Source organism: Ciconia boyciana, chromosome 1 (genome assembly GCF_034638445.1).
Source record: "Ciconia boyciana chromosome 1, ASM3463844v1, whole genome shotgun sequence".
NCBI classification, from domain to species: domain Eukaryota; kingdom Metazoa; phylum Chordata; class Aves; order Ciconiiformes; family Ciconiidae; genus Ciconia; species Ciconia boyciana.
In genome coordinates this window covers 304,495-328,244 of record NC_132934.1, presented here as the reverse complement: position 1 = coordinate 328,244, position 23,750 = coordinate 304,495, and the positions used below count along the sequence as shown (strand labels likewise).

Here is a 23,750-nt window from a genome sequence, read left to right as displayed (position 1 = left end):
TGCACATTAACTGTGTAAGGCTGTGTGCATGTTTGTGCATCTGGCTCTTTGGAATGCAGTGTAAGTCTCTTGAACACACACACGGGAACAGCAGCAGCCACATCCATCAGGCTGGGATAGGACAAGCCTCCTGGGTGTGAGAGTCCACCTGATTCAGCTCTAGTGGATCTGAAAGGAGAAATCCCCCATGTTCAGACATCTACTGGATCTGGCTGCTCCGTAACAGAATGGGGAAGGAAACCCAAAGAAACTCTGCAGCAGAGATCACAGGGGTGGACAGGGAGGCAGCACTGGCTAGGCTGTGAAAGCAATGGGGAGGGCTGGCAGTTGGACTTGCACTGTTTAGTACCTGGACTGCCTTGTAACAGAAGTGCAGGAAGGATGCAAGCTCAAAGCTTCATAAAAAAAAAATCTTTAGTGTTTGTTGTCTCCAGTAGGTACCATTAAAGCATCTGGGCAGGACCCTTCCGTGCAGGTCCAAGAGTGGCTTCGCTCTCCTGGCAAGCTTTGCCTTGAAGAAGCATGCAGTAACCAGCAACCATGTGGATACTCTCGCCCTTTCCTTGACCGTGATGTGAAGTGGCTAGGGCTGAGTCAAGGAAGGTCATGCCCAGAGAGTCTCCCACAAGAAGGGGAGAGGCCCAGCTGCCCATCACCAGAGCTCTCAGGGCATGAGAAAAATCACTTTCCTCTGTGAAGGCCAGCTCTAACTAGCCCCAGACATCTAGAGCAAAGGGGAAAAAACAGACTGAGGGTCCGGGGCTTAGGCAGATGGGGCCTTCTCTTCAGGGCAGCTCTCCTCTTTATCCGACAAATTCTCGCTCTTCTTCTGCAGGTCAAAGCTCTGGAAAGGAGCAGGACAAGGAACTGCTGAGAAGCATGACAGCAACAGCTACACTCTGCTGTGGTTCTTTCAAATTCGGTCTAGGGCAGCATGGGCTCTTCAGAGGGTCACCACCTCACCCCTTCCAACCTAGACACGAGCAGCACACAAACCCCATGGTGTCACCAGCATAAGGCAAATCTTTCCATGCCTGCAAAGTTTCACCCTTTGCCACAGGCTCTGCTTTCCCCGAGGGAAAAAAGAGCAGAGCTGCTAATCACTTAGGAGGAGTGCAGTAAGTAGAGCCTTTCTTACCTCCAGTTCTCGCATGACCTCGTCCATGAAATCTCCTGAATTCTGTTTGTAAGCAACTGCCAGTTTGATAGCATCATTGAAGAGCTGATGAGAAAGAGAATGCTTGTCACTCAAAGTAAGGGGCACTGGGTTTCTGTAACATATGGAAACTGTTCCCACACCCCAAGAAAAAAACCCCAAACCTCTGCAACTACCTATAGCTACCAGGACGTCACAATAGCCAAACAGATGTACTAGCCCATTTTCTGCTCTCTGTGCCTACAGCAGTCTCCATGTCCTCGGACTGTATAGGGGTCTCATGGATGCTGAGCCAAACAGCTATGTTTTACCTTCACTACGTTGGTGCCATCTGCAGCAGACACAAAGTAGAAGGGCAAACTGAACTTCCGGGCAAAGTTGAAGCTTTTCTGGGTCACTTTCATATCGGCTGGGGGCAAAAAAGGAGAAGTGGTCAGTAAGACATCACTGTAGGCTGAATGCCAACATCTGCAGGAGCGGTGGAACAGATGGAGACCAGAGCCCGATTTAGCTGTCAAGGCCTCCTCACTGTAGTACAAGGCTAGGGTAGTCCTCCCCAAAAGCTGCAGGGTTTTAAAAGCAACAGCATCAGCAAACTGTTGACAAGAAGACACAAAAAGAAAAGAGTTCTTGTTGGTTTATCCATGGTGCTTGACTAAATCATAGATGGATTCTGATGTGCTAGAGATAGACAATGCTTTGCAGCCTAGAACATATCAGTTCACTTGCTGTGCAGCAACTATGGAAGTTTTCCAGGCACATCCCTATGATTTTTGCTGTGTGTCCACATGACCTGGACACCATTGCCAGTACTAGTCATGCCTCTCCCTCCAGTTTGGCCTTTTTAACCAGAACTCCCCACTTCCCTTATGCCATGTTACCTGTATTCCTGTGAGTCAAGGGCACGCTCAGTGTACAAATGACTCAACTGTTATATATTTTTACTTAACAGGCAGTTAGGTCCAGCTACCCCAGCCTCAGTAGGCCAGAGGCTTTATTTCAGTTTTGGAACAAATCTACTGCATATTTACAGGATGTGCTGACACAGCAGTAACAGCTCAAAGTTTTGATAGATAGACAGCCTGTATGCCAGCACAGGAGGATGACTCCAGATGATCTGCCTTTTCTCATAGAAGCAACAGCTAAAGTAGTTCAGACTCCAAATGCTTGCCAGTGAGCACTGCCCAGGCAGCCGCTGCCTACCTCTTTGCAGGAAGCTGGATCAACTGTTCTGCAGACTGGGCCTGTGTTAAGAGCTGTGGGCTGATCGTTTCCTAGTCTGGGAGGAATACAGCAAACAAAGGCAAGGCAGAGGACTCTCTTGGAGCAGTGTCCACTCACACATAGAACACTAAGAGCAGGTTTCATCTGCACAGAGGTTCTGTCTACAATATGGCTGTCAGCACCAAGTCCATTTGCCTTGGACTTCCTGTACAGTCCGTGCAATCAGTGGATTCAAGGCTGGCTTGACACATCCTATACAAAAGGCTTTTATTAGGTAAGATCAAGCATGCCCTAAACCACCCCACTGAACCAAATGAACGTCCGTAGACTACAGTGGGAGCCCAGGCACCTTATTCAGGTGCAGACACCTATTCATAGCTGCGATGATTTCTACCATGAATATCAGCAAGGAAGCCCATGTCTGACACTGTACTTGGTAGAGAACAGGAGGCGACTGTGGTCCTAAGCATATGTGTTCTCTTGTTGATGCTGAGCAGAAAGTTGATGCGTTATGCGCTCTCACAGGATGCAGGAGACAGATCACAACCCAAATGATAGCAATAATGAATGCCTAGCTGGTATTCCTAAGAGGAGGGAATCATCCAATCATCTGCAGAGGAAGGTGAACAATTTTGCCAGCAGGTATATTTAGACACTTTAGCACAGAGGAGTCCTACAGAAACCTGCAGGCTGAATTGGCAAGACAAAGGCAGTTACTGACTGTATCAGGGAATCCACATAATAGGTTATGCTCTTTTTGCAGCACGACATCCTGCAATTTTTGACTAGGTACTGCTCCAATCAGCTTTCGGGTTCTTGCTGGATGAAATGGGCAGCGTGGTAAGGACAGAATTGGAAGGACATCACTTGAATAAACTTTAAATGGATCAAATTTGTATTTTTAATTGCTAGTAAAACAAGGACAAGAGCCTGTAAGACAGCCTGCAGGGTCAGCAGAGGACTCAGCTATTCGTTTGGTAAAATACAGCCCTGAGGGACTAATACTCAAGAACTCACCTGGGCCTAAAAGATGAATGACATTCTTTCTCAGCCAGCTCAGAAGAGAATCACATCACAGTCCTGAGAGGTTGGAAGAAGAAGATATACTCACCATCAATTTTGTTGGCCACCACAATGCAAGGAATCTCCGGGCGGAATTCTCTCAGCTCCTTGTACCAGATGTTTAAGTTCTTGTATGTGACTTTCCGCTGCACATCAAACACCTTCCGAAAAAGAAACAGCTATCATGGGGCCAACAGCAGGACAGCTCCTGAGCAACCCACTGCACCAAACACAAGTACAGAATCCAGAATTCTCCCAGGAGGACATCAGCAAAGGAAACTGGCCTTTGTTAGAAAGGATGAAAGAGAAAAGGGATAATATCCAGCAAGCCTTGAAACATGCAGGCAGTCCGTTTCTTTGCATGATGCAGGAAACAGTTCCTCGTTTTCCTTTACATTTTTATTTTGTACTGTGATAAGCACTCTATCACCCACGACAGTGAACAAGCACTGAGAAAGATCTGTTCTGCTAAGTAGGGTCAGATATGAGGCTTCTCTGTTTTAACAATTAAAATATCAATGAAGTTGACTGATGCTCACAAGTGATGAGAAATAGTGGAAAATTAGAGCAACAATACAAACCAAGAGACCTAAGCGGGTTAGGAGTCAGGAAACAAGACTGATTTGAGCTAATAAATGGGAAGTGCAAAGTATAGGAAAATAGAAAGGGCAGAAGACCAGAGAAGAATGTCTTATGTAGTACCCCTGCAGAACATGTCAGAACAGTTTTGAACTACATAATCCAATAGTCACATCACAGAACAAGAAAGGAATGCCCTCTCCCTTGCATCACCTCTGACAGGACTGCTTCTAAATAAGTACATTGAGTTGTACGTTCCACCTTACTGGAAACACAGTGACAAAAGTAAGGAAATTTAGAAGACAGCAAAGCCAGGGAATATAGTAGGAGTGCTATCAGGAAAGACAGAAAAGAGCTAAACATACCCAACTACACTGGTTTTATCTGGTGAGAGAAGACAGAATATAGGAAAGTTTTTTAAACTGCTAGAAGAGACAAGAAATATAAGGCAGCATAATCATAAAAAGTAACATACAGGCCAAGTGTCAACTGGGACTGTTATTTGTCAAAATTCCATCAGATCACAGCTGAGACACTACCCTTACCATGATACAAGCATGAGCCTTATGGTAATAGGACGCATGCATGCTCTGGAACCTCTCCTGTCCAGCTGTGTCCCAGAAGTCTGTAAGACACAAAAAACCAAGCTTAGAATGACACAACTTTCCAAGCTCTGTTTTCCTCACAACTTAAACCCAGGACACAAAGCCCAGTCCATCTACTCAGGGTCACAAATTAGGTTTTACCTCACTAATCTGAAACATTCCACGGCTAAGAGATTATGCAAAACTAGGACATTTTCTTAGCTAGGCTTAGCTATGAGTTGTGCTGACACTGAACATTGCTATAAATGTATTAGCAAAAAAGAAGTCATCAGTACACGACTTATAAAGGACAGTAAGACAAAGCTAGTCAAAAGTGCAAAGAGTGATAACAATGCATGGTACTTTGTCACTAGAGATGACAACAGGAAACAAAATCTAAATGTCTTGAAGTAGCTTGATTTCTGACACAGTGATAAATAGCCAGGTGCCTGCCATAGGAAATGTTCCATCTCCTTTTGCAGGCAGTCTAACTCTGCTCTTTCCAGGGGCAGAACTCGTTCTAAAATTATGAAGGGTAAGTAAGTTAGCCTGAGACAGACAGGTCCCAATTCATTAAGTACCTTGTAGACTAGGTATCACGAAGCATACCTGAACAGTCATCAACATTTTAATGCCTTTTTCTGTTTGTGCATCTCAGGTAGAGATCTTCCCCTCTCCTCTTACTGGATTTATAGGCTAATATTTGTGTCATCTTTGTTGTACAAATGTACGCAGCTTCAACTAAGAACCACCAGATGTAGTTATATTTCTGTCAGCTAGACTGAAGCATGCCGCTCCACCTAAAGCTGAATAAGCCACTTTCCTTAGTGTTTCTCTTGCACTGAAATTAGTTTCTGACTGGATACTGTATCAGACTTGCAGGATGGTGACTTCTGAAACTGCCCAAAATATAGGCAAGTACTCATCAGACCACATTTGCTTTCATTTTGGGTAGTTTTGCTTAGCTTCTAAAGTTGCCTGATCCTTTTAATGTGCCATTTCAGAAACCTCACAAGGAAAAAAGAGGTGCCAGTGACCATGACCTACTGAATGTCCCTAAATTAACTTCCCAAACAATGCGGCAGCTGTCATGAGAGAACTTGCTATGGCTTATTGAAAAACACTGCTGCTTTTATTACTAAATCCTCCAGATCTTGCCTGTCATACCCCATGTCACTCCAGAACATCAGAATTTATCAACCTTAAAATCCCTGGGAAAAATAAGAATCATAGAATAAAGTAATACACCACATTTTAATGCAATCCTAACTCTACCACACAGAATTTGGCGATGGCCACTAAGAATAGCTCAGCAGAGTAAAAATTAAACTAGCAAGGGAAGTGGTAATTCTGCACAATTTGAAGTCTTCAGATCAAACTACCTGCCTTTACAAATCACACTTCATGACAGGTCTTCTCGGCAAGGTAACTTGGATGATCAGCATTATGTTCATAAAAGGTGAAGACAGAAGACACTGTGAACTCTTGTATAACATAGGCCAGATGAATTACTTAAACTAGAGCAAGTTACTTAATAAACTACAAAATCCAAGTAAAAAATAAGTCCCTGACATATGAATCCATACTTTTGCAAGTTGCCTTAATAGTAATTTCACTTACTGGTTAAAAAAACCCCCACGTTATATTTTATTTGAGTTTACCTAACATCAGCTAGTCTGTTAAATATTTATTGCTATGCTGAAGACACCTTTTATACCAAGTTCCTGTTCTCTGATGTTTTACCTTCTCCCTGAGAAGTTAACCAGACTGAGTCTCTCATCATTAGGCCCCTTTTTACCATCTTTCAACTGTTCTCATGGCTCTTCTCTGAAACCTTGTATTGGGTTTAAGTGGCAATGTTTTTGTAATGGGGTGTGTGTGTGGTGTGTGCAGGGGTGGCTTCTGTGAGAAGACACCAGAAGCTGACCCCATGTCAGGTAGAGTCAGTTTCAGTCAGCTCCAGCTCCAAGACAGACCCACCTGTGGCCAAATCACACCCAATTAGTGACGTTGGTGATAAGATATTTAAGAAGGGGTAAAAAAAGCTGCGCAGCAGCTGTAGAGAGAGGAGTGAGAAAAACAACTCTGCAGACACCAAGGTCAGTGAAGAAGGAGTGGGGGGAGGTGCTCCAGGTGCCAGAGCAGAGGTTCCCCTGCAGCTCGTGGTGAAGACTATGGTGACGCAGGTGGTCCCCCTGTGTCCAGGTGTCCTCCACCTGGAGGACCATGGTGGAGCAGATGTTCACACTGCAGCCTGTGGAGGAGCACACGCCACAGCAGGTGGATGTGCCCTGAAGGAAGCTGCAGCCCATGGAGTGCCCACACTGGAGCAGGCTCCTGGCAAGAACCGTGGCATGGAGAGTAGCCCATGCAGAAGCAGGGCTCCCACCAACACTCCCACCAAACTTGGTGTTGTCTGCAGACTTACTGAGGGTGCACTTGATCCCCTTGTCCAGACCATTGATAAAGATATTTAACAGAACTGGCCTCAGTACTGAGCCCTGGGGAACACCACTTGTGACAGGCCACCACTGGATTTAACTCCATTCACCACAGCTTTGGGCCCAGCCATCCAGCCAGTTTTTTACCCAGCGAAGCGTATGCCCGTCCAAGCCATGAGCAGCCAGTTTCTCCAGGAGAATGCTGTGACAGTGACTAACAGTGACTAAAACATCTAAATCAGGACTCTTGCAGCAATTACTTTGACAGGTATTCAATTCCTTGAAAAAACAAAGACAATCTTCGACTTAGCTATCCCCTTGCCTGGAAGTCAAATGTAAAAGATTACTGGCATAGCTGAAGAACCTAATAACTGAACAGTGACCTGGCCTGGTAGGTGAGGGGAGAGTAGTGGCTATTGTCTACCTAGACTTCAGTAAGGCTTTCGGCATTGTCTCCCTTAAGAGCCTCATAGAGAAGCTGTTGATGTATGGGCTGGATGAGCAGACAGCGAGGTGGATTGAAAACTGGCTGGATGGCAGCCAAGAGGGTGGTGATCAGCAGCATGAAGTCTAGTTGGAGGCCAGTAACTTAGCAGTGTACCCCAGGGGTCAATACTGGGTCCGATCCTGTTCAATATCTTCATTAATGATCTGGATGATGGGGCAGATTGCGCCCTCAGCAAGCTTGTAGATGACACAAAACTGGGAGAAGTTGCTGATACACCAGAGGGTTGTGCTGTCATCCAGAGGGACCTGGACAGGCTGGAGAAATGGGCTGACAGAAACCTCATGAAGTTCAACAAGGAGAAGTGCAAAGTCCACTCCACGTGGGGAGGAACAACCTCATAGCGCCAGTTTATGCTGGGGACCACCCAGATGGAAAGCAGCTTTGCAGAAAAGGCCCTGCGGGTCCTGGCTGACACCAGGCTGACTGGGAGCCAGCAATGTGCCCTTGCCACAAAGAAGGCTAATAGTATCCTGGGCTGCATTAGGCAAAGTATTTCTTTGCCTCTACTCAGCACTGGTGAGGCCACACGTGGAGTACTGTGTCCACTTCTGGGCTCCTGAGTACAGGAGAGACATGGGACATACTGGAGAGAGTCCAACGAAGAGCCACAAAGATGATGAAGGGACATGAGCATCTTTCCTGTGAGGAAAGGCTGAGAGGGCTGGGACTCTTTAGCCTAGCAAAGAGAAGGCTCAGGGGAGATCTCATCAATGACTATAAATACCTGAAGGAAGAGTGTAAAGAAGATGGAGCCAGGCTCTTTCCAGTGGTGCCCAGTGACAGGACCAGAGGCAACGAGCACAAACTGAAACACAGGAGGCTGGTTCACTCTGAACATCAGGAAACACTTTTTCCACTGTGAGGGTGACTAAGCAGTGGCACAGGCTGCCCAGAGAGGTTGTGGAGTCTCCCTCCTTGGAGATATTGAAAAGCCATCTGGACATGGTCCTGCGCAACTGGTTCTATGTGGCCCTGCTTGAACAGGGTGTTGGACAGGATGACCTCCAGAGGTCTCTTCCAATCTTAACCATTCTGTGATCCCTTCATTCCTCCATTTCCCTGCTTACAAACCACTGTTTGGCATCCCTTTGCCCACCACAAGGAACCCCCCTGCCATGTTTTTGGGTCCATATACTGCTGCATATACCAACAGCACTGTTGCTGTTTCCCTCTCTACACATAGCCAGCATCATCCTGTCCCCGGGGCCTACGGAACATGCAGCAAGGCACTCCTTACTTACCCACGAGGACCGCCTGCCCGTCCACCCGAGCACGGTGCTTGTAGAGCGTCAGGGCGAAGGTGGAGAGCTGCTGGGGGCGGCTGCTCGCGTGTTAAGGAGCTGACAGAGGAGCACGTCCACCCACTCCGCAGCGATCGCCGGTGTCAGGCCGGCACCCGCTCCCCTGGCCGGGCCCGCCGCAGTTCCCCGGGCCGGGCCGCCCGCCGCCCGCTTGCCCCGGCCGCGCCTCCCGCCGCGCTCCGCCAGGCCGGGCCGCCACCTGCGCGGCGGCGCGGGGCTGCTCAGGAAGCAGTCCTGGGAGTACAGACGGGAACTAAGGGGGCGCAGGCGGCGCACCACAAGGATACAAGCCGTCGAGCAGGAACCTCTCCAGCAGCCTGCGGAAAGAGCACCACACAGCCGTTAGGCCCCGGGACCGAGCCGCCCCTCCCCTCCCCGCGGGGAACCGGCCGAGCGGCGGCGTGCCCGCGCGGCCACGCACTTGGACTTGCCCACGGCGCTGTCGCCCAGGCAGATGATCTTCACGGTCTCCTCAGCGCCGGCCGCGGCCTCATCCCGGGCCTGGTCCGCCGTCGCCGCATCCGCCATGGCACCGCCTCCGCGTCCCCGCTGCTACGCGACACGGCGGACCCCGCCTCAGGGCCTCCCCTCAGGCCCCGCCTCCCCTCAGGCCCCGCCTCCCCTCAGGCCCCGCCTCCCCTCAGGCCCCGCCTCCCCTCAGGCCCCGCCTCCCCTCAGGCCCCGCCTCGCGGCCCACTGCCCCTCCGTGCGTCACCGGGCACTCTGCCCCGCCCTTCTCCCCCTTGTTAGTGCGTCACGCGCGCGACGCCCCCCCCTTGCCGTCACCGGCGCGACGCCGCCCGGCGAGGCGGCGCCATGGCTGCTGTGGGACGCTCCGGGCGGCCGCTGCAGCTGACGCTGGCGCTGCTGAAGCCGGACGCTGTGGCCCACCCGCTGGTGCTAGAGGTGAGGGCTAGGCGGACCGGGCCTCCTGGCCCGGCCCGGCCCGGCCCGGCCTGGCCTGGTCTGTCGGACCGGCCCGGGGCGTCCTGGCGGTGCGCATCGCCCGCCCAGCCGCTGTGCCTCTGCCCGCAGGCCGTGCACGAAACCATCCTCAGCAACCGGTTCCTCATTGTGCGCGCCAAGAAGCTGCGCTGCGGACGGGAGGAGAGCCGCCGCTTCTACCGGGAGCACGCGGGTAGGCGGGCGGGGGCTCCCGGGCGGGTGAGGCCGCCGCTGCCACCAGGAGCATGCGGGCAGACGAGCTTGGCCGCCGGACAGGGCTGGTGCCGGTAGAGCTGGGCTGTGTGACTCGGGCCGTCTTTCTCCCGCAGGGCGGTTCTTCTACCAGCGGCTGGTGGAGTTCATGGCCAGGTACCTGCCGTGCCCGCAGCCGGGCTGCGCGGGGCGTGAGGAGGAAGCTCACTTTGCTTTGCAGGTGGACACTTGTCTTGCCTGAGCAATGCTTCTGCATCTGGAGGGGCCCACTTTGGCGTGGGATGCAACTTGTCAAGAGCTGGTGCTTGTCGTGTACCGAGGGGGAAGGCTCGGGGGTCGAGAAATGTCAGGAACTAACTCTACTGTGACAACAGTAGTACTTGGTGGGGTGGCATCCCCAAAGGTTGGGGATACCATTACCTAGGAGGAGGTAATTCATGCAAATGCTTTGCTTCTGAGCCACGGTCTCAGTGTTTAGTGTCATGATAGGTCTGTATCCCCTCCTAGAAAGCACTGCATGGCAGTTGTGCTTCCTTGCTTCTTTGCACTTGCTGTATTTATAAGAATGAAGGATCTATGCCTTTTTGTAACCTTATCTACTTCTGCTTTTCCCCTGATCCTTTTCTCAGTGGCCCCATGTGGGCTTATATCTTGGCCCATGAGAATGCTGTCCCCCTCTGGAGATCCCTGATGGGACCCACCAAAGTATTCCGAGCCCGAAACAGCGTCCCGGACTCCATCCGAGGAACTTATGGCCTCACTGACACCAGGAATACCACTCATGGCTCAGGTAGACCTGTCCTTGTCTGAGTGTTGGGCAAAGACTGGAGCTCAGGGAGGTGTGAATGATGGTATTTTGTCTGTCTTTGCTTGCTTTCCATTCTGGGAGTCAAAGTTAATGATTTGCTCGCTTCTGCAGATTCCACTCACACCTGTCCTGATGCGACCGAGCCTGGCGCTTTTCTTTACGGCTTCTGCCCTTCCCTTTGGAACATGGCACATATTTGCGGTGCCAGACTGCCATCTCTCATCATCTTTTCCTCTGTTTTCTAACAGATTCACCAGCATCAGCCAGCAGAGAAATTGCCTTTTTCTTCCCAGAGTTCAATGAGCAGGTCTGGTACCAGCAGGAAGAGCCACGTCTGCGCTGTGGGCAGGTGTATTACAATGCAGAGGAGCGTGTCCACTGTGTGTTCACAGATGAAGAAACAGAGTTGACCTGAGTTACCCGGGGGTATGCTTTGCTGAGCTGGAAGTAGCTGCTAGGCACACTGTTCGGGTCAGCCCATAACAAGACATAGAGCCATGGCATGTTTTAAGGCGTGTGCGGAAGGGAAAGACCTAATGCACATTATGTTGTGCTACCTGGGATTATGTTATTCATGCAGCATACAGGTGCTGGGGCATTTTAGGAAAAACTTCTCAAGTAGCAGTACTCCAACTTGATATAGAGGTCTAGCCATGCAGTTCACTGGTCCCTCATGTGTTTATCTGGATATGAGCAGTACAGGTGAGTTCATCAAAGGGCTAGGTGGAAAGGGGGTTGCTGGTTCCAGTTAGGATATGATTGGTTTTGCTGATAGTAGGCCTCAGATTCTTAATATTTGCTCTGTTTCCACAGTCCCTTAAGGAGAAAAGAAGGGAAAAAGAATATGAAAAAATGCAGTGGTAAGCAGGGCAATATTAATGCTCCTGTCCTTGCTTTCCTGGATCCAAGCTGAGAAACAAGGTTGTGTTCAGTTTCGTATCATGATTCATGTCTTAAGCGTCTGGTGGAGGGCACAGTTAGAAGCCATTCTCAAGAGGAAAACAGCATATCCTGTTGGTTCAGTTTGGTCTGGGCTGACAAGCCTGCAACAGAAATTCTAGGGGAAGTTGCAGAAAGGTGTGGAGTGGTCCAGTGCCTGTGAAGGATCTTCTGTTTTGTGCTTTTAGATTGCCTGGGGCATGAGATCAGTAGTTGTTATGAAACTTGAGAGTGGCTATTAGAGCTATGGATTTCTTGAATCCATAATAAAAGGCCAGAGAAGTTAATTTGAATGCTGGTACACAGAGGCTGCCAGGAGCTCTTTACATTAAGCCTTGTAACAAAATGCCCAATGGCAACTCAAGGACTTCATTGCCTACAGACTTACTGGGCATTGAAGCACTGAGTTCCATATCCTTTGTAAATTATATGGACAAAGTAATTTAATTATGCAGATAATTGATAAAATTATTATATGGTGCATGAGGACTTGGTTTTGAGGTACAATGCAAGGTTCTGACGTGCTTATTTATGCTTTCCTGTTTGATGCATTTTGAGATCTGTTCCTGTATGAGTTTTTAATCCATTTAAACTGTCCCCCAATAGCTTCTTAGAATGCTGATTTTTTTTAATTAAGGTGCCATGTTGTACTGAGTGAATTTCTTTTGGATAATTTCAAATGCACTGTATTGGTGAAGGTACCTTTGTAATGTACTTGGGACAAGAAGTTCGTTAGCTTGACTCCCTTTTCTGAAGTTATGTGTGACTAGCATCAATGATACTAGTCACTAAAGCTGTTGACTGAGCTGTTGATTGGGTCCCAAATTTACTTGTGCATTATTGTGTCACAGATCAAAGGCAAGTTACTCTTTGACTAGTTTAAGACAACTATGTGAAATGTTGGGCATTTGATTGAAAAATGTTTAGTTGTAGGAAGTGCTGCCATAGAGCTTCCTTGATTAAATACGTCAACATTTTTGTTCCTTCCTTACTATTATATGAGATTAAATGCAGTCGTTGTTTTGTTCCAGGTACAGATCAAAAGGATCTGCGGAATATTTTTGCATTGCTGCTTTTATTTTCACCAGCAATATCCAATGGTTGATCTGCTCATGATCGAGTATGCTTTTATACAGGTCTGAAATCTTGCTGTCCTTAATGCTACTGTCAACTGATATTTTATTGATTCCCTGAGTTCGTGTGTTTTTCTTGTAACTATTAACTCTTACTATTTTTTCACCTTTCTTCTTTATATTGTTCTTTCTTTTTTGGATATTAATTTGGGATGTCATTAAATGATAATTCCTAGCTTACAGTTCTTATTTTAAATGTTGTTTTTTTTCTAGTCACTTGCAGTTATTACATTTGGGGAAACTGACCCTTTTAAAATTTCAAGTACAAATAACATTGGCTTAGTGGCGTAGTGTTTTCGCAGAATAATTACCAGATCACAGTCACCATTACTTAGATAGCTGCCAGTTGTTATGTCCATATTAACATTTATTTGGTCCACCAAGACTGTACCTGAGTAGAGGTCGTCAAAACTGTGCAGTCCCATTTCCAGTGACAGAGTGCTTATTCAATAGACAGAGTGCTTATTTTGCAAATCTAAAGATGTTCTGTGAACTTTATCAGGAGATTGAATATTGAAATATTTGGTGTTAGATGCAGGAGATAGTGGCAAAAATTATTTTTAATATCAAAAGAAATCTTTGGATTTATGAGTTGACAGCAGGTGCTCCCTATTTTGAGGACTCTTATGAAAATTTGTTTTTTTTTTTCCTTTTTTCCCCTTTCCCCCCTCCTTGTAAGTGCTCAAGAAATGCTTTTTAACTTCTCTAGTGACACTTAGCATCTGTTTTGTATGCCTCCTGGTGCCTCTTGGTCCTGTGGTGAATCACCTTTGATTTTGTAACTTCCAATAGCTTTAATTTAAAACAATTTCTTGTACCCTTTCTCACTTTTCTCTTCTTGCTGCCCCCTTCCCTGTCCCTAATCTGTCTTTACAGAACAAGTTGAAACCACTGATTATGCTTTTTTTTTTACACCTGAGTCAAACCATTCTTAAGAAATCTTGGTAATGTCTAGCATATGCTATTTCTTCTCTTTCATAAAGATTTCTGGTTGCTTTATTTGAGCTCCAAACATTATGTTGTAAAATAATAAAGACAAGTTATCTGAATGCTAGTTTAGCTTACATTTGTAATGTCTCATGCACGGTGGACATTTATTTGTATTTTGGTTGTTGTCCTCTTCTTACTAATGCTTAAATGCCTTCTGCCTGTTGTTTATTTGCACAGAAGCATGGTACCTGAATATTAGACTGAAGGATGCTGAACCATACAGTTTCTGCTTTCTAGAGGAAGTGCTCCAGTATTTCACAGAAACACTACAGTCCTCTTAACATAATTTATCCCACCAGTTGCTTAGCTTCCAGACCTCTAGTTGCACTCAGGAGATGAGATAGATTTCTGAAGAATTTCTCCAGAACATCTTTTCTCTGGAAAAGATGAACAATGTCCCATTTTAAATTGAAGTACTCAACTTCAACAACAGCTTGCATAACTGACTACTTTTTTTTTAGGTGTTGTGTGAAAATATGGAAGCCAGGTTTTGTTTATCTGGGATATTTTGGAAGAAAGGGGAGCAAATAAAGAGGAAATCTGTCTAATAAAAGTACTAGATAGTCAATGGGGAACCTAATGTAAAGATGTTTGAATGCAAGGGCTGTTCATGTCCTGGACATGTTAGTAACTGGGATCAGGATCTGATGAAGAGAGATGGAAACTGTTTCTGCCTGGAATCCACCAGTGCTTTGAACTGTGTATCATGTAGATGTGGTTGTCTTGCTTCTGGACCCAAGCAAGCCCATGTTCAAATGTGGATCATTATGTAGGCATGAGTACAGTCTGTTGTGTGTTTTTTCTTGCCTGTACTTCTACCTTGTTGAGCCCAAGATGAAGTTTGGTTAATAAGTTTGAATCTAGCCCCTACTTGACCTGTCTTGGCCATAAGGTGGGAGATTGTTAATTTTCTGTGATACGGAAAAAACACTTATGGTCTATTTTTTTCTGCAGTTTGATGTTCCTCTTACTCTCTGGTCTTCCTGTTCTGTATATACAGAGTTTAGGTTCTTGAGGACTAAAATACTTGGAGCTAATGGAAAGCTTTGGGCTCAATTCATAATAAGCTGGGGTATTAATGGGCTGTGATGCAAGTACAGACAGTGAAGTGTAGCGGTGTGTCCTGGCATTACATTTTTTTCATTACTGAGAATGGAGCTGCATATGACTTTCAATGGCACATTAGACCTCTTGTGAAAGAGACTTGCTTTAGAGCCAGTCCTGTGACACAGGTAATAAAAATGTCTCAGCAATCATGTGTCTCAGGATTTTGCTGCCAGAAGACCTATACCATCTTGTGGAGGGAGGCATTTACAAAGAGCAGGTGAAGGGCAGGCATGGCAGCTGCAGTTTGCTGCAGTCACCTCAGGTTTCATGTACTGGAGGTGCTGTTATGTACTGGAGGTGCTGTTATGTACTGGAGGAGCTGTTATGTACTGGAGGTGCCCAAGATGCAACAGCAGATTCTGGAGAATCTTTGCACCAGCAGCTTCTTAGTGGCATATTTATCTCCAGGAGATACACCCATAGTCACTGGTCCAGAGGAGGCCACAAAAATGGTCAGAGCACTGGAACACCTCTGCTGTGGAGAGAGACAGAGAGTTGGGGTTGTTCAGCCTGGAGAAGAGAAGGCTGTGGGGAGGCCTTATTGCAGCCTTTGAATATATCATAGAATAGTTTAGGTTGGAAGGGACCTTTAAAGGTCATCTAGTCCAACTCCCCTGCAATGAGCAGGGACATCTTCAACTAGATGAGATTGCTCAGAGCCCTGTCCAACCTGACCTTGGATGTTTCCAGGGATGAGGCATCTACCATCTCTCTGGGCAACCTGGTCCAGTGTTTCACTGCCCTCATTGTAAAAAAAATTTCCTTATATATAGTCTGAATCTACCCTCTTAGTTTAAAACCATTACCCCTTGTCCTATCACAACAGGCCCTACTAAAAAGTCTGTCCCCATCTTTCTTATAAGCCCCCTTTAAGTATTGAAAGGCTGTAATAAGGTCTCCCTGGAGCCTTCTCTTCTCCAGGCTGAACAACCCCAACTCTCAGCCTGTCCTCATAGCAGGGGTGTTCTATCCCTCTGATCATTTTTGTGGCCCTCCTCTGGACCCACTCCAACAGGTCTATGTCCTTCCTGAACTAAGGACCCCAGAGCTGGCCACTACTCCAGGTGGGGTCTCACCAGAGCAGAGTATAGAGGGGCAGAATCACCTCACTCGACCTGCTGGCCACACTTCTTGTTACACAGCCCAGGATCAATTGGCTTTCTGGGCTGCAAGTACACCTTGCTGGTTCATGTCCAACTTTTCATCCACCAGTACCCTGAAGTCCTTCTCTGCAGGGCTGCTCTCAATCCTTTCAGCCCCCAGCCTGTATTGATACAGGGGCTTGCCCTGACCCAGGTGCAGGACCCTGCACTTGGTCTTGTTGAACCTCATGAGGTTCACATGGGCCCACTTCTCGAGCTTGTCCTGGTCCCTCTGGATGGCATCCTGTCCCTCAGGTGTGTCAATGCACCACTCAGCTTGGTGTTGTCTGCAAACTTGCTGAGGGTGCACCCAATCCCACTGTCTATGTCATTGATGAAGATATTAAACAGTACTGGTCCCAATATGGACCTCTGAGGGATACGACTCATCACTGATCTCCATCCAGACACTGAGCTGTTGACCACTACTCTCTGGATGTGGCCATCCATCCAATTCCTTATCCAGTCAACAGTCCATCCATCAAATCCATATCTCTAATTTAGAGAGAACGATGCTGGGGGGGGGACACCATGTCAAAGGCCTTACAGAAGTCCAGATAGATGACATCCATAGCTCTTCCCTTGTCCACTGATGTAGTCACTCTATCATAGAAGGCCACTAGGTTGGTCAGGCAAGATGTGCCCTTGCTGAAGCCATGCTGTCTGTGCTGAATCACCTCCCTGTCCTCTGTGTGCCTTAGCATAGCTTCTAGGAGGATCTGTTCCATGATCTTCCCAGGAACAGAGGTGAGGCTGACAGGTTGGTAGTTCCTAGGGTCTTCCTTTCTACCCTTTTTAAAAATGTGTGCAATGTTTCCCTTTCTCCAGTCACTGGGGACTTCACCTGACTGCCATGACTTTTCAAATATCATGGAGAGTGGCTTGGCAACTACATCAGCCAGAATATATAAAGGGGGCTTATAAGAAAGATGGAGAAAGACTTTTTACCAGGGCCTGTAGTGACAGGACAAGGGGCAACAGTTTTAATCTGAAAGAGGGTAGGTTTAGACTGGACATAAAGAAGAAATGTTTTACCCTGAGGGTGGTGAGACTGCAACAGGTTGCCTAGAGAAGCTGTGGATGCGCCATCCCTGGAAGTGTTCAAGGTCAGGTTGTACGGGGCTTTGAGCAACCTGATCTAGTGAAAGATGTCTCTGCGCATGGCAGGGGGGTTGGACTAAACAATCTTTAAAGGTCTCTTCCAACCCAAACCATTCTGTGATTCTATGAAAAATCATTTGAACTCTGACTTTCATCCTGCACTAAGCATGGAGATAGCTGGGCTAGCTCAAAGCCTGGTGTCCCGGTACACTGCAGCAGGCATACTTGCAGGGATTCTCACCTGCCGACACTACCCAGACTCACCACTGACAGAGGAGCACACCAGGACAGAGACTGAAAAAATGCAGTGAGCACAGAACTGCTTGCAGATCATCCTCACATCTGTTTTTCTCTGCAGAATGTTTTTCAGATCTTCTTGAGCCTGCAGTCACAACTTGTGTTATGTCAGAGTGCCACCCATGTAAATTACAGTGCAGTATCTGTTGCATCTTTAGTGCACCAAGTATCTGTTGTCTCTTTACGTGAAATGTTGCATGTGGGGGCTCAGGTCCAGTGGTGAGTTGCTTTAACAGAGCCTGTTAAAAGTGTATAAGAATTTATTTTCCTAGAGGCATGTGCCAGAACACAAATGAAGCATCCAGTGTGGGAAGATACCTAGTAGTTGCCACCTTGCACCATGGTTAGCCTCTATTTCTTACAGGAAGCCTTTTCTTTGAAAAAAAATTCCAAATGGCTTGGGATTTTTATCCTAGCCAAAGGGACCCCTTTTTCTTTTCTGCAGTTAGAAGGGAATGAACCCATTCTGCCGCTTCTTTTGTTCAAAATTAATGGAGCTGTTGTATTCCTTTCTCAGCTCTCTGATCAGAGGAATGATGTTTGTAGATCCACATATGAAAGGAGAACTGAATTCTGTCAACTTTATTTCATGTTTATTTGACAGATTTCATATGCCCTTGTGGGGTCCACACTTCTACTATGTGACATGTTTTCAGTAAAACAGTCAGGAGTGGTCAAAAGGCAACTGAACATTAGGAATGATGAAGAAAGGGGCTGAGAACACACTGCAGAGACTCGCACATATCCCAGCACCACTTGACTCGCTCACTGTGACAGCAATTGGACAACTATTGTTACCCCAGCCTTCTGATACCTGGCATCATCTCACTTCAGCATGTAATAAGTGGGTTTCTTAGCTATTTGCTCTGGATTTCATAATTTTTCTGTTCTTTTACTGACAGGTTTGAAGAATGTGTGGACTGATGAGTTGCCTGTTCCTTCACAGAAGACACATGGATATGTCCAATCCGCAACTTGGTGCAATTCTGGCAATTTAGCTGATGGTTGGCACTGTAGAAAGGCTCACTGAGGACATGGTTGTTAGCCTCACAATCTAAGACTGCACTTTGTTAATACCTTGGTACTTTCAGTACTGAGATGGATTGAATCTCTGACACACAGTCTTCCCTGAACAGTATTACTTCTATTTTTGCATGTGATTTTATTCTATGGCTTCTTTCTCAGGCATCTCTCTCTTTACTAGGTCCTTGTCTTTACAATGTGAAAACAACAGGCCTGGTATAAGACCAAAGCCATGACTTCTTTGGCATCTTATAACTTCCTTCTGTTTAGCACTGTAAAGTAAGATGCATTTTTATAAGACAGACAAGTGGTTCATGCAGTTAGATTTAAAGAGACAAATCTTGTCTTTATTGTAATCGGCATTTTACTTCTCCGCAGTCCTGGAAAGAGCTAGACACCAGCTACTGAAAAAAGGATAGATCAAATGCAGAAAGGGAAATACTAAATAGCAATAGAGCCCCTGAGGTGGGTATGGTCTGAATTATGGCCACGCTGGGGGGAAGGAGAGGACTGACCTGCTGCTCATGTACCCACATGCCCGCCCTGTGCTCTACTGCAGCAACACCCTGGAGTCCTCGCCCGTGATATACAGGCTCCACCACATGTGCCACGTGTACCTGAGTCACAGAATCATAGAAAGCTGGAGGTTGGAAAGGACCTCTAGAGATTGTCTAGTCCAAAATCCCCGCCTCAAAGGAGGGTCCCCTAGAGCAGGTTCCTCAGGACCTTGTTTTATCACCCTTACAGTAAAAACAGTGTTTTCTTATGTTTAAGTGAAATTTCTAGTATTTCAGTTTGTGCCTATTGCCTCTTGCCTATTCACTGGATACCACTGGTTTTCTTTACTGCCTCTCATCAGGTTATTTATACATGTTGATAAACACCTCTGAGCCTCCCCTTCTCAAGGCTAAACAGTCCCAGCTCTCAGCCTCTCCTCACATGTCAAGTGCTTAAATCTCTTAATCATATTCATACTGGACTCCAGTTTTGCCCAGGTTTTCTTGTACTGGGGAGCTTAGAACTGGTCACAGTACTGTAGATGTGGTCTCACCAGTGCCGAATAGAGGGGAAAAGATCTCCCTCGACCTGGTGGCAATGCTCTTGCTAATGTAGCTGAGGATGCTGTTGGCTGCCTTTGCCACAAAGGTTCATTGCTGGCTCATGGTTAGCTTGTTGCCCATCAGGACACCCAGGTTCTTCTTTGCAAAGTTGCTTTGGCCTCCTAGTTGAGTACTAGCACATGGAATTATTCCTGCCCAGGTGCAGGACTTTGCATTTCCCTCTACTGAACTTCGTGAAATTCCCATTGGCCCATTTCTCCCTGAAGGGACTGCAACCCAGGGAGGAACTATGCCAGAGCAGGGACACCTCTGAGGAACTGCAGCCTGTGGAGGACCCACACTAGAGCAGGTACACCCCTGAGAGGACTGCAGCCCATGGGTGTGCCATGACTGAGCAGAGGAAACAAGAAGGAAAGAGCAGTAGAAGAAAAGAGTAAGAAGCAATGAGTGGCAAAAGAAAGCACAACACACTGACCCCAAGCTCCTGTGCTGCCCATCACCTCACCAAAGGGATTGGGAGAAACTGAGTATAACATGCAGGGGCAACAAGGGGAGCTGAGACTAGAAAGGGGAGAAAAGGTGTTGGGCTGAAGCTCACCCTGAGAAAGGGGAGGAAAGGTGTTTCCCTAAGTGTTTCTCTAATTATTTGTCATCTTGTTTTTTCCTCAGTATCTGAATCAGTAATTAAAAGTTTATGTTAATTGGCAATAAATTAAGTGACATTCCTCGAGCTGAGATTGTTTTGCCCATGATAGCAAGGATTAAGATCCAGGCCTGAGCTGAAAGGGAGCTCTTGGGCCCATGGGCAGAGTGTGGGTAGAGGTCCCAGGTGAGACTGGTCAGGGAGCTTAAGGTATATTAGTGCCCTCAGGCCCTCACACTTTTTGCCTTTCTCCCTCCTCTTGGGATTCTGAACTCCTCCATCTTGTGGTCACTGCATCTAAAGCTATCCTCAGCTTTTACATGCCTGACCAGTTCTTTCCTGTACCATGTCCAGCAGAGTGTCTCCCCATATCCAGAAACCTCTGGGTTGCTTGTGCCCTGCTTGACAATGGAAGTGGTGCACACCTGCAAAATAGCCTTGAAAATGCTGGATGTTGGAAGCAGAGTCCAGGGATGCTCAGATTGTCTCAGGCCTGGCACCAGTCTCCAGAAGGACCATGAGTATGAGCTGTCCCAGCCTGACAGTTTGGGCAAATTGCCCCCAAACCACCAGTCACTCTCCATTGATGAAGGAGAATGGAGACACCTGCACAGAATGACTAGTGCAGGTGAGTCTATCATCTTTGTGCTACACTATGTATTACTCTGAACAACTCAAGAAGTCAGTGCTGGTGTCTCTGTTAAATTCTGGCTATCTAATCAGCAGCACTGTCTTTCCCTGTAAAACCTTTCTCAAGGAGTCATGCTGTGCTCCCTCTGTTTGCTCAAGGCATGCTATGTCCTGACTTCCAGTGCTGCCACAAACACTCTTGCTAAATTCCTCCAATAGTAAGTCAAATTCGTATCTAATACTGTAAAACATACATTTCAATGAAAAACTCTGGCCCAGCTTTATATTGTGAGGTGTCTCTCCAGGTGCTTAGATCAGACACTGTGGCCCTAGCCAATGTGCTTTTGCTGCGGCACCTGTCGTGGTACCCACTCCAGACATGTAGCTGCGATCTGGCTCGTATCAGTCATGGAGTGGGTCTTGCACTAAATATGGATCTATATCTCCCTATGCACCCACGCCACAGGTCAGGAATCTGTAGCTCCCAGTAAAAGCCAGGGATGTCAAACTGCCCTTCATACCTATAACAATGTGTCATACCTATCTGACATGGCTGTAGTATACATATATGGTGTAGATATACTGCCTCAGAGTAGAGCAGGAGTTTTAATACAATTGGTATTAAAAATGGCCGTGGAACTTCAGCTTTGTATTTCCTGTTACAATAACTTACGTTTTCTATAAAGTTTACTGTCATTCAGGTATTTCATATTGACTGCTAAAGCACTGTTAAATTATTTACCTTTTTCTCCTTTTAATACTTCAACAACTTTGTATTTTTTTGTCTAGAGTGTGAACATTTCAAAGATGGGAAGTCTGTATAGAACAAAGACATACTTTCTCCATGTCTCATTCTGCTTCTTCTACATTATGATGCAGTTGATTACAGCAGATGTAAACAGCTTCAAAGTTATTGCATGAGTGACTGCCTTGAACTTTTAATAGCCCACTTTGTGCCTTGTTTACAAGTCTCACAAAAACATGCTAGGTGAGGAAGTGAGGTGCTCTAAGCTTTTAGTAATTGGCACTGAAACCCAAGTGGCATTTTCTCTGTGGAGGGAAGCCTGTGGGGAATGGGTACCAAGCAGACAAACTGGAAACAAGAAAACTTCTCTCTCAAACTTCAGCCTTCTATTTAAAGCATCTTGTTTAAAGTGCACTAATTGGTCCCTGGGGCAGACTTGATGCCCAAGCCTTGGGCAAAGCCTGGGTGAGAAGCCTTGGAGAGATGGCTCCGTGCAGCAGGAGGATGGAGCTGGCCATAGGAAGAGGGAGGAATGGAGATGGGGCAGCAGGTGCCATAGCTGTCCAGGAAGTACCAGGTAGCAATCATTAGGCAAAAGTGCTGCTCAGTGGTGACAGGAAAGACTTTCCTTGTCGCTTTCTGAGTGCAAGTTGACCAGGAAGAAACAGTGATGCTGGGGCAGGTGCCAGGACCCCACTTTCCATTTTCCAGGACTCTGTGTAGGTGTTAGACCTGCCCCCAAACCCTGCAATGCAGGGATGATACCGCAGGGTAACAAGTCACTTTACATTGCATGATCATGGTGTTTGAGTTTGTGCATGCTCTTAGCCCGTGACAAACACAAGTAAATCAGGTCAGGTTTGGCCAGTTTTATAGCTGGATCATACAAGTGCAACCGTCATTGCTTTTTTCCTAAAATATGAACACAAGTGGTCAATTAAACGGAATAAAAGCTTGAGACAATGCAATTTTCTTCAGCCAAAAAATCTCCTTGTCAAGTGTTAGGAAAAAAAAAAGTCAGACAGTAATCCATTACCACTCTCACAAGATGCAGTGTGAGGCTTTTGTCCTATCTTGGGTAGGCCAAACTGGAAATGCCAAAGTTTGCTTATTCTTGTTTCTTGCCTGGTCCAGATAACAGGCAACTCCGGCAACTTACCTGCAAAAAAAAAAAAAAATTTCCCAAAGGAAATGCTTTCCCTGAGGAAATCAATGGGAAAAACCCTGAAATATTGTTCTTACAAAACCTGATGAGAATTTCATTCCAGAAATCAGACTTGTGCTGGTGGAAAGGAGCCCCTGGTCCAAGCCCTGCTCAGGGAAGGACCCATTAGCACAGGTTGCTCAGGGCTGTGGCCAGGTGAGTGCTGAGTATCTCCAAGGACAGAGTCCATGGCCTCTCAGGACTTTGACCCAGTGCCTGAAGGATTTTTCCCTGACGTCCAGTGAGGATGTCTCCTGTTACAGCTTGTGCCTGTTGCCTCGTCTTGTCACCATGCAACTGTGAGAAGACTCTGTATCCATCATCTCTTGCCACTCCCATTAGGCAGCTGCAGGCCACAGTAAGGTCTCCCTTTTGCCTTCTCCTTTCCGGGCTGAACAAAGCAGTCTCAGCCTCTCCTTGTATGTCCTGTGCTCCAACCCCAACCACCTCTATGATCTCCACAGGATCTTCTCCCAGTATGGCAATGTCTGGCTGGTACAAGGGACTTGGAAGCTCAGGACACTTGACCGTATTGATGTCATAGTAAAAAAGGGTGTTTTACTATAATCTCTGTTAAATAAAGCTGAGCTTTACAACTGTGGTATTTATCAGAAAATCATACAGAACGTTGCCCATGGAAATTTTTAAAAAGGGATGTTCAGAGGAAAAAGAGAACACACAAGCCCAAGCTACAGTTTGTACTAAATCTGTTTGGACTACTGTTTGGTTGACATCTGCAGTGAACAGTACAGTTTTAGTACCATCAAAACTGCATCAGTGACAGTCAAAATCACTGAAGGGAAAAAACAGAGCACAAGCCCATTGCAGCCAGCAGGGAGAAACATTGCCATTAACAAACCACTAAGCTCCTGAGCCAGAATGGCCACAGAAAGCCAGGGCAAATGAGGTTGCCC

The 23,750-nt window shown here is 46.7% G+C and overlaps 2 protein-coding genes across 8 annotated transcripts; one reads left to right on the top strand and one right to left on the bottom strand.

Moving 5' to 3' along the window:
• Window positions 1-400: 400 nt before the first annotated feature.
• Window positions 401-9,437, bottom strand: RABL2B (RAB, member of RAS oncogene family like 2B). Of its 2 annotated transcripts, none has more exons than XM_072856002.1 (8): window positions 9,277-9,437; window positions 9,143-9,172; window positions 8,796-8,875; window positions 4,567-4,646; window positions 3,492-3,603; window positions 1,468-1,565; window positions 1,139-1,222; window positions 401-844 (listed from the first exon to the last, which is right to left on the bottom strand). In XM_072856002.1, the coding sequence occupies exons 1-8, from the start codon at window positions 9,381-9,383 to the stop codon at window positions 764-766; spliced, it is 672 nt and encodes a 223-aa protein (XP_072712103.1). In that variant the 5' UTR covers window positions 9,384-9,437; the 3' UTR covers window positions 401-763. The 2 variants fall into 2 exon arrangements, with proteins under 2 accessions (XP_072712103.1, XP_072712111.1); XM_072856010.1 differs by having other exon boundaries at window positions 9,287-9,382.
• Window positions 9,438-9,640: 203 nt separating this feature from the next.
• On the top strand, window positions 9,641-22,591 carry NME6 (NME/NM23 nucleoside diphosphate kinase 6). Of its 6 annotated transcripts, none has more exons than XM_072855989.1 (6): window positions 9,641-9,761; window positions 9,891-9,993; window positions 10,130-10,169; window positions 10,643-10,803; window positions 11,070-11,247; window positions 12,792-13,942. In XM_072855989.1, the coding sequence occupies exons 1-5, from the start codon at window positions 9,672-9,674 to the stop codon at window positions 11,234-11,236; spliced, it is 561 nt and encodes a 186-aa protein (XP_072712090.1). In that variant the 5' UTR covers window positions 9,641-9,671; the 3' UTR covers window positions 11,237-11,247; window positions 12,792-13,942. The 6 variants fall into 6 exon arrangements, 3 of the variants coding, with proteins under 3 accessions (XP_072712090.1, XP_072712082.1, XP_072712061.1); XR_012041508.1 differs by adding an exon at window positions 18,433-22,589 and having other exon boundaries at window positions 9,642-9,993; window positions 12,792-12,896; XR_012041509.1 differs by adding an exon at window positions 14,345-15,832 and having other exon boundaries at window positions 9,642-9,993; window positions 12,792-12,896.
• Window positions 22,592-23,750: the final 1,159 nt, after the last annotated feature.